Raw genomic sequence first — 15,101 nt, forward strand, 5'->3', positions numbered from 1 at the left:
AAACAGGTCTACTTTCAAGATAGGCATCTTCATTTGATATGTGACCCAGTACATTTATTAAAGTAATTCCATGGCAGCTGCCATTGTGATAAAGCTATGTATTTGGCTGTTATTTTGTGAGTCTGGACTATCTGTTAAACGCTTGAGATGGAAAGGAGTTCAGAATTTTTTCAGATGTTCAGAGAGGAAGAAAATTAAGTGGTGACCAGTTTTAGCCGTAGCAACAGAACAAAGATAGAGATTAGCAGGTAACAGATTTTCACAGCAGTCTCCTGATTTTGACGCAGTGGTCACAGCCCCAACCCTCTAACCTACCCTGCTGGTCCCTGAGAGGGAAGGAAGTAAAGGCAAACGTCCAAGGGCTCTAGTCACAAAAAAAGCCCCTCTTTGAGGCTGACCAAGTGATGTAATTTCCTATGATGTTTGAGTTGGGTTCTCATAAAATGTTACAAATCAGCTTTATCCCCTGTAAAGATGGGTGTTAAATCTGGCAGATTTAGACAGAAGGCTGATTACATATTTGTGTTGTATATGTTGAGCAAAAAGGTTAATTTCTGTCCTAAATTAATATGCCATCCATATGAAAGAAGGCTTCATGACTGCTTTGCTTTCACCTTGCTTTTTTCATTTGACACAAGCATTCCCACACACTTCAGTAAGCTTACTGGCGCTATATTCCCAATGTCTGTGCAAGCCTTCACATGGTTCTTATATTAATTTTATTTAAAACTTAGAATTATTGCCTAACTATACCTAAGCCCCAAGACTGGTAAAATTTTACAATCCAGCAATGTAAGTTGAGGGCACCAATGGGTTCCTTGCCCATTGGCTTATTTAGTTTTGGCCTCCCCCTCCTTCCCCTCTCCCCCTCCTTCCTCCCCTTTCCCCCTTCTATCAGATGTACATTGCCCTCCATGGGAGTTTTTACACCATCTTAAAACCATATAGTAGCTGTTTTAGTGTTAGTTTAGTCACAACAACTATCTGAGGTAGGTTATGCTAAGAGACAAGCACTGGCCCCGACTTACTTGGTCCAGGCCAAGAGTGAGCTGAGGAAGATGGTTGCCAGCTGCTTGGTGATGATGTGCTCACAATGGAAGGGGTTGTGGGGCTTAGCCCAGTGACAATTCCCAGGATGGCTGCACACATTATCCTGGGGCCAGCTCTGGGGTGGGGGCAGCATGGGGTGGGCTCATGAAACAGGATCTGTGTCAAGCCCACCTCATATCTGTTTACATCACCACTGCCAGGTGCTTGCTCAGTTGTTTTTTTCTGGCTCTCTTACCCTCTCACCCTCATCTTAGTTGTTATGGGATGTTGTGTTGTTGTCTTTGTAATAATTGTCACAGTTTTGGTGGTTTGGGCATTAAGACGGATCCTTTTTGGGGAGGCTGGGACTGCATGCCCACATCTTCTGCCTGGGGACTCCCTTAAGGGGTCTTAGGAGTGGAGCCATTAAGTGTCATACCCAGCTCAGGGCCTGTTTTCTGGTTCTCACTACCAGGTGGCAAGGGAACCACACAGCTGTCGGTGCCTATATGGTACCCATGAGATTGCTACTCCACAGTTTATCTCCTGGCAGGTGGACTGAGGGGACAGGCTTCATTGGGTGGCAGGCAGGTTGTCCGATGCTGAATCCATCCCTGTGCTGCACCAATACTCTGTTGTTTGTGCACAATAAAGCTGTTGCCATTTTCTTCCATAAAATTGTTGCTGGGTTTTTCTTCTGCACGCTTACTCCTTAATAGGCCATGGCAGGGGTCTTGTTGTAGAAAAAGAGCTGCCGGAGCTCATTAGCATAACTCATTAGCATAACTTATTTGCATATGCCACGCCCCCTGACATCACCGGAAGTGACAGAAGGCCACACCCCCTGACATCACCGGAAGTGTGTCAGAAGGCCCGGCTACTTACCCTCCTGCTTCATCCTCATTCCCAAACGGAATGAGGATCGAAGCAGAGGGCGGGGTAAAGAAGGGGGCGGGGCTTCACCACGTGACCGCCCCGCCCCCTAGAGGTTCTCTTCCGGAGCTCCGTACCTGAGAGCTCCCCCCCGACTAGAGCCCTGGGCCATGGGCTTGCAATAACATAAAGGCAGAGAGCAGATCCCACCAGTCAGTTCTGCTAGCACCAGTGCATTCCTCTGGCACAAGGAGTGTTCCACAAATCCAAGAGCTTCTTCCACTGGCAGAAAGCTCCTTATGCCAGAGGAACATGCTGGGTTTAGGAGGATAGACCAGTACAATGCAATCTGGTACAAATGTTACTGCAGCTGGCTAGCCCGCTCTAGGTAAATCCTGGCACAAAATAATCTACTCATGTGGGCAGTGTAATTCTTTTTTTTTAAGTGTGTCTTTTTTAAATTATATTTATTTCATTTGTTTCTTTACATGTATACATTTTAGAGTCAGTTATCTATTTTCTAGCCATTTGTACAATCCCGACCAACGTTTTACCAATGTGGGCAATGTAATTCTGAAGGAATGAAATCATTGAAGATTGTGACTCCTGATCCACAATTTGAGATTTTCTTGTTCATTAAGAACAAGTTGGTTTTTTTTCTTTTTTAAGAAAGTTCAGTCGTTTCAGTGTTACACAACACAGGTGAGTAGAGCACAAGCATGAACAGTTATTTGAAGGGAGAGTTATTTAGCTATAGTAATGGTTCTTAGGTGAAAAAGGGTTTGAGTCAGAGTGTTGGACATAGTAGTCACTACATCACAATGGCTGTCACCAAGGGCTTCACAATACAACTGTGTATCCATAACTGACACAATTCTCTCTTCTAATAAGGCACAGGACCCATAACCAGATTTCCTGTGATCACTCCCCCAACCAACAACAACATTACTACCAATTGTGGAGGGGGGGGTGTCAAGAAGTGTGAACATCAGACTTGTACCACTGTGCTGGGGTGGAAGAAGGTGCAGCCTTTTCCCATGTGCCATTTTAAATTGATCACTCCAACATGAGCTGCTGTTTGAAATGGTGGAGGGATTTAGAGTTATCCATGTGGTCCCTGTATGTTTCTCACTGTTGGACAAATAGCAGCTTCCAGGCAATCAAAATCAGGAAAAGAAATAGTGCGGGTGAAGAGTTCAAATCACTTTGCAATCCTGTCCCCACCCCCCACCCCCCAAAAAAATCTGGTTCCCCTTGGCTACTATTAGCAGTTTTGAAAGCCGATCATGGATTTTCTGCCATCACATCAGCAGAATACTAACAGTACAATCCTAAACAGAGTTATTCTAAGTCAATTTAAGTCAATAGGCTTAGAAGGACTCTGTTTAGGATTCCACTGCAGGTGAGCCACTAGGCTCAAAGAACACTACAATATATTATGCTCAAACAAGGAAGAATAATTTTCTCTTGACATTCCTAGCAGTGTTTTATTAAATGAACCAACAGAATTCATAACGCTAGCTCTATTCTCTGCATATATCATAAGTCATGTTAGGAGTTGCATAGTCTGATCTTTAGGCCTTTGTAATATGAAACTCTTACATAAATAATATATAACACTATACTGTTTCCCACTCCCATTTCTCTATTGTATACTTAATGAACCCCCAAATGGCTGTTTGGAGAAATGTCTTCCACCTTAGAGATCACACTTATCTTCCAATAATTGGGGCTGAACACTGTCTATGTACAAAGAAGGAAAGGTACTGGGGATGAGTAATTACACCCCGAACACAGAACGTCATTGCTTCTAGATGTAAATGGCTCTGGCCTGAATGAGGCAAAAGGGTTGTCAAAAACACAGAAACTGAGAAAGCCATAAAACTAGTTGTTGTTTGTTCTACCTCTTGGGTCAGAGAGAATGGACTCCCAAGGACAGATTATAAATTTTCAGGATATGAGGAAGAAGCTCTGTTTTGCTCTCAGAACTTTGGGCTTGTAGCCAAGGAGGAACAAACTATTAAGGATGTCCAGGGAAAATGGGAAGCAGTTCCAGCTCTGAAAACTAAAGTAAGAAAGGATTTTTAAATCCTGCAACTTCAAGAATTACTAGGCTATAGGACAAGTATAGAGTTTAGAGGATTGCATGATTTCATTATATCCTTGCTCAGCCTGATGCTTTTACAGACCATATGTCCTCTCTTTATTTCTTAAACTTCATTATATTTGGAGTGCTCGAAGCCTGATCTCTGTAAACATAACATATGCCTATTCAGTCCCACTTTCCAAAAAGCAGTAGGAGGGGCAGCCATTGAACCATCCCCTGAGCACGATAGTACAAAAGAGTGAAAGATGGTCTCCAGGCTAGCTAGTATAACTAAAGAGGGAGATGCAGCAACTAGGTGAGGCCCTTAAATGCAGATACAGAATGTCTAGCAGACATACTCTTTCAGAGATGCTGGTGACAACAGCTACGACCCAGAGGGAAGCTGATATACTTTAGGAGCAGCATTCCCTCTAAGCTGAGTTAGTGTGAGCTAGCTCACAGTTTTTTAGCCTTCGGCTCACACATTTTTGTCTGAGCTCAGGACGGATGGCTCCAGAGCAAACTAATTTATGCCGTAGCCAAATCACTTGCTCACAACTTTAATTCCAGTAGCTCAAAAAGTAGAATTTTTGCTCAGGAGACTCCACAGCTTAGAGGGAGCATTGTTTAGGAGCAGGGGTCTTTTCGTAGAAAAAGAGCTGCAGGAGCTCATTAGCATATGGTATGCTAATGAGCTACTAGGCTATTAGCATATGCCAGAGGTGATGTCAGAAGGGGAAGCAAAAGGTGGGGAAAGGCATCTTCAAAAGCCTCCCCTTCCCTTCCCCAGCTGGCCTGGGGGGGGAGGGAGCGAAGAGAGAAGAAGTTTAAAGTTTAAACCCCTTCTCACTAGAGTTGGGCCACAGAAGGAGGAAAGAGGGAAGGAAAGAGAGAGAGTAAGGAGAAGGAAAGAAGGAAGGAAGGAGGGAAAGGAAGAAAAGGAAAGAAGGAAGAAAAGAAGAAAGGAAAGAAGGAAGGAACAGGGGGATAAAAAGAGAGAAGGAAAGAGGGAAATAAATAGAAGGAAAGAAGGAGGGAAAGAAAGAGAGAGAAGGGAAGAAGGAGGGAAAGAAAGAAAAGGAAAGGAGGGAAAGATGGTAAAGAGATGGAGGGAGAGATGGAGGGAGGGAGGGAGGGAGGAAGGGAGGCTCTCCCATCCCCGCATCAAGCCCCCCCACCCCCACCCACCTCCGATCCCTTACTTACTGCTTCGGCGTGGGCCTGGGGAACCCAGCTGTGGGGCTCTCCAGGCTTCCCCCGGCCCCAGTGCTTCTGCGTGCACCCGGGGACCCGGCTGTGGGGCTCTCCAGGCTTCCCCCATCTCCAGCGCTTCTGCACAGCCCCAGGGGACCCAGCTGTGGGGCTCTCCAGGTCTGCCCCCAGCCCCAGCGCTTCGGTGCAGGCCCGGGTAACCCGGCAGTGGGGCTCTTCGGGCCTCCCCCAAACCCCAGTGCTTTGGTGCAGGGAGCTGGGGGTGGGGCTTGCCGCGCCACCATTTGCACCGGCTCCTGGGCTGCCGGAGCAGCACTCTGGTGCGCTCCAGCCCCAAAAGACCCCTATTTAGGAGTATGAGAAAGGGGTCCCATGACCAGTGTTCCCTCTAAGCTGAGTTAGTGTGAGCTAGCTCACAGTTTTTGAGCCTCTGGCTCACACATTTTTGTCTTGGCTCAGGAAGGACGGCTCCAGAGGAAACTAGTTTATCCAGCAGCCAAATCTCTTGCTCACAACTTTAATGCCAGTAGCTCACAAAGTAGAATTTTTGCTCACAAGACCCCACAGTTTAGAGGGAACATTGCCCATGACCCAAGAGGTTGGGGCTTGTGTGACCATTCCTCATATGAAGTTTTTACAGCACATGACGCTTTTACAGCACATTAAATGTAACCTTCTATGTGACAAATGCACAGTTAACAAGAACTCAGAGTACATATAAATGGCACTTAGGCATAATAAGCAGTGGCTAATCATTTCTTTGTGAATAGTTGAGAGTTGAAAGCTGCATGAATCTTTTACTCCTGTTGCTTATAAATTGTCAGGAAGGGCTGAATCATAAGACAGTGTGTGATTGCTCTCTAGCTCTTTGGTCTGGTTTCTAGGAGTCTTAACACTCATGTTAGGCCCACTTATTTCTGAGCAGAACTAGCTCTCCAGTTTCTTCCTGCCCACACATGCTCTCATGGTCAACTGGTTTGTACAAAATGCACAAATAAGCTATTTTCTGCATGATCATGGTTTTCTCACTCTTCCAAGACTTTCTGTTAACTAGTTTGCATTATATAGCAGCAGAAAGAGATCTCAGGGGCATGAAATACAGCAGCATGAAGAAATGTGTAATATACATTAAAATACTGCTTGATGTACCAGATGCAAGCAAACTATTCACAGAATTCATTGGGTTATTCTTGTTCAGGCCCCACAGAAATGATTTGATTGCCAGTGTTGCCCACAATGTCTCTTCCCCAACAAAAACATTTGACATATGTCTTCCATTTTAAGACATTTCTGAACTGTTCTCTGCTCAATAGCTTTCCATTCATGGCTGCTTGGGCAATGCTGCAATCAGAATTTCATTAATTTATGGCTGTTTTCAATCAGCCCATTTATGTTGTTCCTTAAACCTGGGACAAACAACTCGTATTCCCCCCTCCCAAGCTGATTCAGTGGCACCACCAAGAACCACTCAGTTTTGCTTTCTGGAAATTTCATCCATACCCAAGTTGAAAAATGCTGTAACTTATGCCATTGTGTCAATACAATAAAACATATAGATAAGGTTGCTGATAAAAATTTCTTATCAACCCATGTCTTTTACAAAACAAGCCATGGTCTGCAGGGTAGGAGAACTTGAGCAGAGTAGAGCATCTATTGACACTAAATCCTATTGACACTAAATTATTTTAAGTAGTAGTCGTACATTGTAATTACTTAATAGCAAAAAGAGCTTACATTATAAAAGCCAATAATTAATTGCACAAAAAGCAAAAACTTTTAGGGTTGCAATCCCAACCTCCAGGCAATGGCTGGAGATCTCCCAGGTTTCTGGCTGATCTCCAGGCTACATAGAGTTCCCCAGGAGAAAATGGCTGCTTTGGATGGTGGAGTCTATGACATTAAACTCTGCTGAGGTACCTCCCCTCACCAAACCCCACTATTTCCAAGCTCCACCCCCAAAAATCTCCAGGAATTTCCCAACCTGGAGCTGGCAACCCAACATTATGCCACCAACCATCACCATGTGCTTATGTCAAGTATGGACAGAAATTATTATATCGTTATAGCCAGGCCTGGGGGGAAAATGTTCAGTGATCGTGAACTGGCTCCATATTTTTAGCTGCTGTGATTAGGTCTGGATAGAAGTTAATAAATATTTTGGTTTACTGGACCTCAACATCAAATGCCTAGGTGCCCAGGATTTTTTCAGCCTTAGTAGTACTTATGATTCAGCTGGCTTAAGGCCAATCAGTATATGACATTTTCCATCCACATGAGCAGTCCTCACCTTCTCCAGATATGTACATCATGGTGGAATCATGTAAAGTGTGATATTAGTGGTGATGACTGTGGTCAGGAGTAATGTCCTTAATCAAAGCAATAATTTGCCCAATTGCTGCAGTCACAGAAAATACTGCTAATTATACATGTCAACACCTAGCTTATTACTGAAGATGGCAAATTCTTTTCTGAAAAGGAAAGTCTTCTCCAAGCATAGGGAGATTGGAGGGAGGTGGTCAGCTTGTATTTTTTAAACTGCTTTGAGGACTTCATAGTTGAAAAGCGGAATATAGATATAATAAACAACTTTGATAGAGAGGGAAGCCCTGTTTCAATTCAATTCAAAACCTTTATTGGCATGGATCAGAGTCATAAACAGTCACCCTTCAGTTCATTGATTTAACACATAGCTTCCTCATTATAAGGCAGTTACAGAAATTAGCCACCGCTTCAATAACCACTGTATTTTGTGAAGCCAATAAACGGTACAACATTCTGTCATCTGATTGTTTGACATCTTTCTTAAGTATGGCTTCTAGATAGACTGCCCGAATGTCATCATACAAACTACAGTGGAAGAATACGTGTTCGATTGTTTCAATCTCCTCTGAATCACAATCACAAAACCTAACAGAGTAGGGGATTTTCTTAAATCTTCCTGCTAAAACCGCAGAGGGGAGCACGTTAAAGCGGGCCAGCATAAATGCTCTACGCAACTGTGGAGAAGTCAAATCCAATAAGTATTGTGCAGGGGTGTTGATCGGAAAACGTGCCCATCTTAAAGGGGAGCATCTACCAGAAGCCAAGGCTCTAAGCTCTTGCATCTCAATATCAATTAATCTCTGTTTGAGCAGGGCAAAGATGTGTGCTTCAGATAAGGACATCATATCATTCACGCATAACCCTATTGAGACGATTTTCCTTTCTATAGCAGCAAACCACTCAGAGCAATGAGACTCTTCCAACAGATAGGTAATAAGGCTATTGGGACAGTTCCTAAAGTGCAAACGTAGCCAAAATCTGAAGGTAATTATCCAAGCCCTTGTTTCCAAGCGTATCATATTGACTTCCAAACAAATAGCGGCGTAGGAAACACACAGGGGCAACCCTAATATTTTCCTCACAAAATTGGATTGGAGTTGTTCTACCATTTTGTTAAAAGCTGTGATCCAAATGGGCACCCCATAAAGAAGCTTCGCTCCAATTTTGTGCTGAAACACTTTTAGGGCCGCAGGAACATACTGGTTACCCTTGGTAAAAAAGAAACGGGTTATTGCTAGCACACAGCTGTTCGCAGATTTAATTACTTCTGATCTGTGGGCTACCCACCTTGCACTATGATGAAAGTTAATTCCCAAATATTTAAAACACTTCACCTGTTCAATGGTGTTACCCTTAACACGCCAGTTGATGGGTTTCCAGGAATCTGGGAAGCCCTGTTGAGAACAGACTCAATGTAATACTTGCTGGCCATATTTCAGGTAGCAGGGGCTTTTTAGATGATCTTATGCCATGCAAAGACACATGTGGAAGCAGGCATTCCTTTTTAAAAAATTATTTTTATTGATTTTCTACAATAAACAGATTTTAAAAACTTTGCACACAAAATATGTGGAGTTGAAGACATAACTTTCATATATGAACAGTAACGACACAGAAAAACAGATTAACATCAATAGTAGGTATTTTAACTAGTGTTTCGATTCTAGCTATTGGTGTAGTATAGATAGATATGTAGAGTTACGAGGTTGTAGATCAGAGGCGAAGAGAAACTCCATGAAGGGAAGCCATTTCCCTGCAAAATTAGACGGTTTAGGGTAGATTTCTGAGTGACGTAAATGATCTGTTATCTTCTCTAAGATTAGGTGGTCCCACACTTTATTCAACCAGCATGAGCGGGACGGGGCTTTATCTGCTTTTCATCTAGATGCAATAGATGTCTTGGCAGCCACTAGGAGACTAGCGATTAGATCCCGGTGGTGATCCAGAAACAATAAAGCTGGGTCAAATGGGATATCGTAGCTAGCGATTAGTTTGATTTGAACTAGTACATCGTGCCAGAACTTTTGAATGTGGACACACTGCCACCAACAATGTGCAAAGGTGCCAACATTTCCACACTTCTTCCAGCATAAGGGCGAGTGTGTTGATGTCATCTTGGAGAGTCATTCCGGCGTAAGGTACCATCGGGTGGTGATTCTATGTGTCTGCAGTTTCGTTGAAATGACAGATGAGGTCATCAATTTGGATTTCCATATTTGTGACCATTGACGAGGTGTTATGTTATTCCCACAATCATGTTGCCATTGTTGTTGTTGTCTCATAGGTACAGCTCCTTTTTGATGAATCAGGATATCATATGTTGCCATAATTAAACCTTTAGAATTGTTATTTTTAGGATCAATGAGTTTTTCAAAAGTAGTCAGTGGAACTTTCAGTAAGTTAGTTAAACTCAATTGTTGAACCATGTGGTTTAGCTGAAGGTAAAAAAAACCCCCATGGGATAGGTTTTTAAAATTTTTGTTCTAATAGCATTTTAGAAGAGAGACCATCTTTTGTCAAGATGTCAATCAGACAAGACATATTTGCTTCCTTTCACTTTTCTGTTATCCCAGTGTCACAACCAGGGAGGAACCAAGATTGGGAAAGAAATGAGGTGAATCTTGAGTACTTCGAAAGTAGTAATGATCAACAGGAGTCCCAATTGTTCAGGATGGCCATTTGGAATATGTTGTCTGTTATGTTGTGAGGGCGGTTGCCTGAAGAATTCCATATGCAAACTTGAATTGTAAGTGGAGATACTAAGGGAGTTATTGGTTTAATCCAATCCAAGTTGTTACCGTGGCGTAGCATCTTAATTATAGGGATCAACAGTGTCGCTTTGTAATATAACGTCAAGTCCGGATAGTTAAGGCCACCTTGTGTAGGTCTTCTCCTGAGTGTTGTGAATTTTGTCCTTTGACGTTTACCTTGCCATAGGAATGAGTTTAATGTCCTTTGCCATTGATTAAGTGTGTCATTTGGTAATTCGATAGGAATCATATGAAATAGAATATAAGAGTTTGGGGAGAATGAAAGATCTGATTAGGTATAATCTCTCCAAGTAGCCCAGCTGGAGTTTCTCCCATTTGTGAAGTTCACTTTTAATTTCTGAGAACTTTGATTGGTGATTTCTAGAATATAAGTCAGCTATCTTCCTTGGTAGATGTATTCCCAGGTAATGAAGAGATGTGCTGGACCATTGATATTTATGTTGTTTTTTTCAAATGTAGCTCCAAAGACGATGATAAATTCAATGGCATTATGAGATATTTAGAATGGTTGACTTTGAGTCCAGAAACCACACCAAATTGTTTCAAAGTTTGCTGCATGTGATTCATAGAAATATCCGGATCTGTCAAGTATACCAACATGTTGTCCGCGAATAGACGTAGTTTGAAGGTGTGGGGACCTACCGAAATTCCTTGGATGTTATTATTGTTTCTAATTTTAGTTGCCAATGGTTCAAGGGCCAGGGCAAAAAGGATTGGCGACAATGGGCATCCTTGTCTAGTGCCTCTATTTAGCAGTATGGTCCTGGACGACAGTCCATTTATCTTGATTTGGGCTGTTGGTGATGCATAGATTGAGGTGACAGCTTGAAGGAACTTAGAACCAAAACCCATATGGCATAGTAGCGCGGTCAAGTAAGATGTTTCAAGGGAGTCAAACACCTTCTCTATATTGAGTGATAGGAGTATTGATTCTAATTTTGATTTTTCACATGATGACATAATATTCAGTGTTTTAAAGATGTTGTCCATTATGTCTCTACCGGGTACAAATCCAGAAAGCAGGCATTCCTTCTGATATCTGGGACTTAGAATTTCAAGGCCCCGAAGCTGAGAGCCAGCACTTTAAATAATGTCTGTGGCCAAGGGCCCACATACTTGAAGAACCATTTTTCACAATATGAACCTGTATCCTTCCCCCCATTATTGACCCAGTTTCACCTCCTTTCTGGTCATTCTCTCCTGCAAGGCGATATGGACGGTCATTGCCTGATCTCAGGCATTCTTAGTGGTCTGAAGCAGTTCCATTTTACCTGACTGCCTTGGCATTTTGATGGAGTTGTAAGGTGGAATTGTTCTGCTGATACTTTCAAGATATAAACAGCATTTTTGTTGACTTGACGGGGATAATACAATCCTATCCAACCTTTTCCATGATCAGATGGATTCCCAGCCAACATTACTTTCATCTTGTCTGGATTAGTCTGTTTGCCTGTTCCTCACTGCACCCAAGCACAGACATAGGGCTTCAGCATCTCTCTCAGAATTAGATGGCAGAAATAAAGATGTATTACATATCCATATTGGAAACACCAGTAATTTCATATAAGAACATAAGAGACGCCAATGTTGGATCAGGCCAAAGGCCCATCCAGTCCAACACTCTGTATCACACAGTGGCCAGAAATACCAGTGCAATCAGGAGGTCCACCAGTGGGGCCAGGACATTAGAAGCACTCCCACTGTTGACCCCCCCCCCTAGCAACAAGAAGACAGAGCATCACTTCCCCCAGAGCCCCTATCTATACCTTGTGGCTAATAGCCACTGAGGGACCTCTGCTCCATATGCTTATCTAATTCCCTTTTGAAGCCATCCATGCTTGTAGCCGCCACCACTTCTTGTGGCAGTGAATTCCATGTGTTAATCACTCTTTGGGTGAAGAAGTACTTACTTTTATCCATTCTAACCAGACCGCTCAGCAATTTCATGGAGTGCCCACGAGTTCTTGTATTGTGAGAAAGGTAGAAAAGTACCTTTCTCTACCTGCTCTATCCCATGCATAATCTTATAAACCTCAATCATGTCACCCCTCAGTCATCGTTTCTCCAAGCTAAAGAGCCCTAAGTGCTTTAACCTTTCCTCATAGGGAAAGTGTTCCAACCCTTTTATCATTCGAGTCGCCCTTTTCTGCACTTTTCCCAAAGCTATAATATCCTTTTTAAGGTGTGGTGACCAGAACTGCACACAGTATTCCAAATGAGGTCGCACCATTGATTTATATAGGGGCATTATGATATTGGCTGATCTGTTTTCAATAACCTTCCTAATAATCCCCAGCATAGCATTGGCCTTTTTATTGCAGTCACACACTGTCTTGACATTTTCAGTGAGTTATCTACTACAACTCCAAGATCTCTCTCTTGATCAGTCTCTGCCAGTTCAGACCCCATCAATGTGTATTTATATTTAGGATTTTTGGCTCCAATGTGCATTACCTTGCACTTGACCACATTGAACCCCATTTGCCATGTTGATGCCCACTTGCCCATCCTTGACAGATCCCTTTGGAATGCCTCACAATCCTCACTGGTTTTCACCACCCTGAACAACTTCGTATCATCCGCAAATTTAGCCACTTCACTGCTTACTCCCAACTCCAAATCATTAATGAATAAGTTAAAAAGCAGTGGACCAAGTAATGATCCCTGCGGTACCCTACTGCTTACCACCCTCCACTGAGAGAATTGCCCATTTATACTCACTCTCTGTTTTCTATTAATTAGCCAGTTTTTGATCCATAAAAGGACTTGTCCTTTTATCCCATGATTTTTGAGCTTACTTAGGAGCCTTAATGAGGAACTTTATTAAAAGCTTTCTGGAAGTCAAGGTAAACAATATCTATTGGGTCCCCCTGGTCCACATGTTTGTTCACCCCCTCAAAGAACACTAACAGGTTCTTTGTATATAGTGTCTTGTATATAGATGTTTATGAAGGCAAGATGGAATCCCACAATTTAGTGGCCACAGAATCTAGTAGTGGTCCTTTAAGACTATTTTATATATTCTGTATTCCAGGAACACCAAGTTTCCCTTTCTCAGCATTACTCTCTAACAGAGAAATCTAGTTTTATTGCATTAATCTTTATATGTAGTATACTGTTTTCTGCATTGTCTGCATAACTTTGCAATCTTTCTTTGATCTGTACTTGAAAGGCATTGCCAGGAGAAGGCAAAGAGGAAATGGTGAGGGGAAGAGGATACAGGGGAAAGTGTGGTGCTCCTCACAAGTCCTTGTGGGTTCCTTACAGTACAATTGCTCCTGGCCTGGCAGCCAGCACCACATAACTTGGCCATAGTTTTTCCAGGCTGAGTGTGCCAAGGGAGGAAAGGAGGGAGAGCTGAATTTGGGGGCCAGATAAAGCTATATTGGCTAGGGGGGACAAGGAAGCTGTTGTGTACCAAGGGAGACCACACACGCGGTCAGGCTCGCATGTGGCCATGCGGACAGGTTAAGCTTCGCATCTTGAGACAAAAGAAGTGAAGGATCCAAGAGCTAGTCAATTGGCCAGCCCGGATCCTAAAAAGAACCAATGGTGGGAGTTGTTTGTAAATAAACCTATCATGGTGTGTGTGTGTGTGTTGGGAGTGGTTAAGAATGGGAATATAACCGGGCCATGGGTCTCGCTAGTTATCTCAAGTTCTCCTATGCATGAATAAAGTATGAGCTGAAATCACTATGCTATGCCTCAGTCTCAGTACTTTATAGAAGCAGAAAAAGGAAAGATACTATGGGGGTCTTCAGGAAGGAAAGGAGGAAATAATGGAGGAGGGAAATGCCCCCGCATGTCCTTATGGGTCCCCTGCTTGTAGTTTAACTAATTTACTGATTGTTACCAGATGCTCTGTCTTTCTGTATTTCAAAATATCTCTATTTTCATGTTGTCATAGGATCAAAAGTAATTTTTTTCTGCCTGAGGCTACAGGAGGGCCCTAATGACTCCAAAGTGGCCAAACGTTCTTAAGAAAGTGAGAGGCTATTGTTTAATTTCTGCTTGGTATTTTCTTCCCTACCAAAATAATCTTCAGCAAGCTCTTTGCTCGGGGAGTCTTTAGTGTCTTGCCCTTAGACTAATGGAAAGGACAAAATTCAGACTGTGACTCAGCTAAGCATCTTGCTATTAGCAAGGCTACGCTACTAATTGGTATTATTCCTTATGAGCCATATCATATTGTTTCGTTGTCAAAAGCTAAAAGCTCACAAGGGAGAATTCTTGGCTCCATCAGTTTCCTTTAAGGATGATGCTTGTGTGTTCTTGTTATAAATAGCTGTTTAAAATGTGTGCAGTCTCCACTGGCTTATTCAGAATCAGTAAGAAAAGGTGGACAAGGAGAGGCAGCAAATCCTACTCAAGATAGGCTTACTTCTGCTACTTGAATTTGTGCTGAGTGGTACCAAACTCTCTACAAGCTGGCCTATTGAAATGAATAAGTCTTCTTGAGGAGTGAAGGACTGCTATATATAACAATGATTCATGCAGACAAATAAGGTGAGAAGCCATTTTCAGTGAAAGAAAGAAAGAAAAGGAAACATTAACTTGTATGAAGATATAAACCAAGCTTCCTGAAAGAAAACAACTTAATATGCAGCAACAGTTTAATTGCAAGTAAAATTTGTAATGGATTTGTTACCCTTGCTAATAAAGCCGTGAAATGCAAAAGTAGGATTCTGAGAAAAGCCATGTCAAAACAGTTGTGACCTTTGCAACACAAGATTTCCATGCTAATCTTTTTTTGTCCTAGAACAGTAGCTGTTCTAATTCTTACCATGCATTTGCGATCATCCAGCCCA

At 42.6% G+C, this 15,101-nt stretch overlaps 1 protein-coding gene across 1 annotated transcript in view; it reads right to left on the minus strand.

The window, feature by feature from the left end:
- The window catches only part of LOC107111071 (retinol-binding protein 1-like), a 72,132-nt gene that overhangs the window by 54,753 nt on the left and 2,278 nt on the right, over nucleotides 1-15,101 (minus strand). Inside the window, exon 3 of the mRNA XM_015411985.1 lies at nucleotides 15,077-15,100. Coding sequence (XP_015267471.1) covers nucleotides 15,077-15,100 — 24 coding nt within the window. The remainder of the gene's footprint in view (nucleotides 1-15,076; nucleotide 15,101) is intronic.

The sequence above is a fragment of the Gekko japonicus genome, unplaced genomic scaffold (genome assembly GCF_001447785.1).
Source record: "Gekko japonicus isolate JY-2015 unplaced genomic scaffold, Gekko_japonicus_V1.1 scaffold676, whole genome shotgun sequence".
In the NCBI taxonomy this organism is placed as follows: Eukaryota; Metazoa; Chordata; class Lepidosauria; order Squamata; family Gekkonidae; genus Gekko; species Gekko japonicus.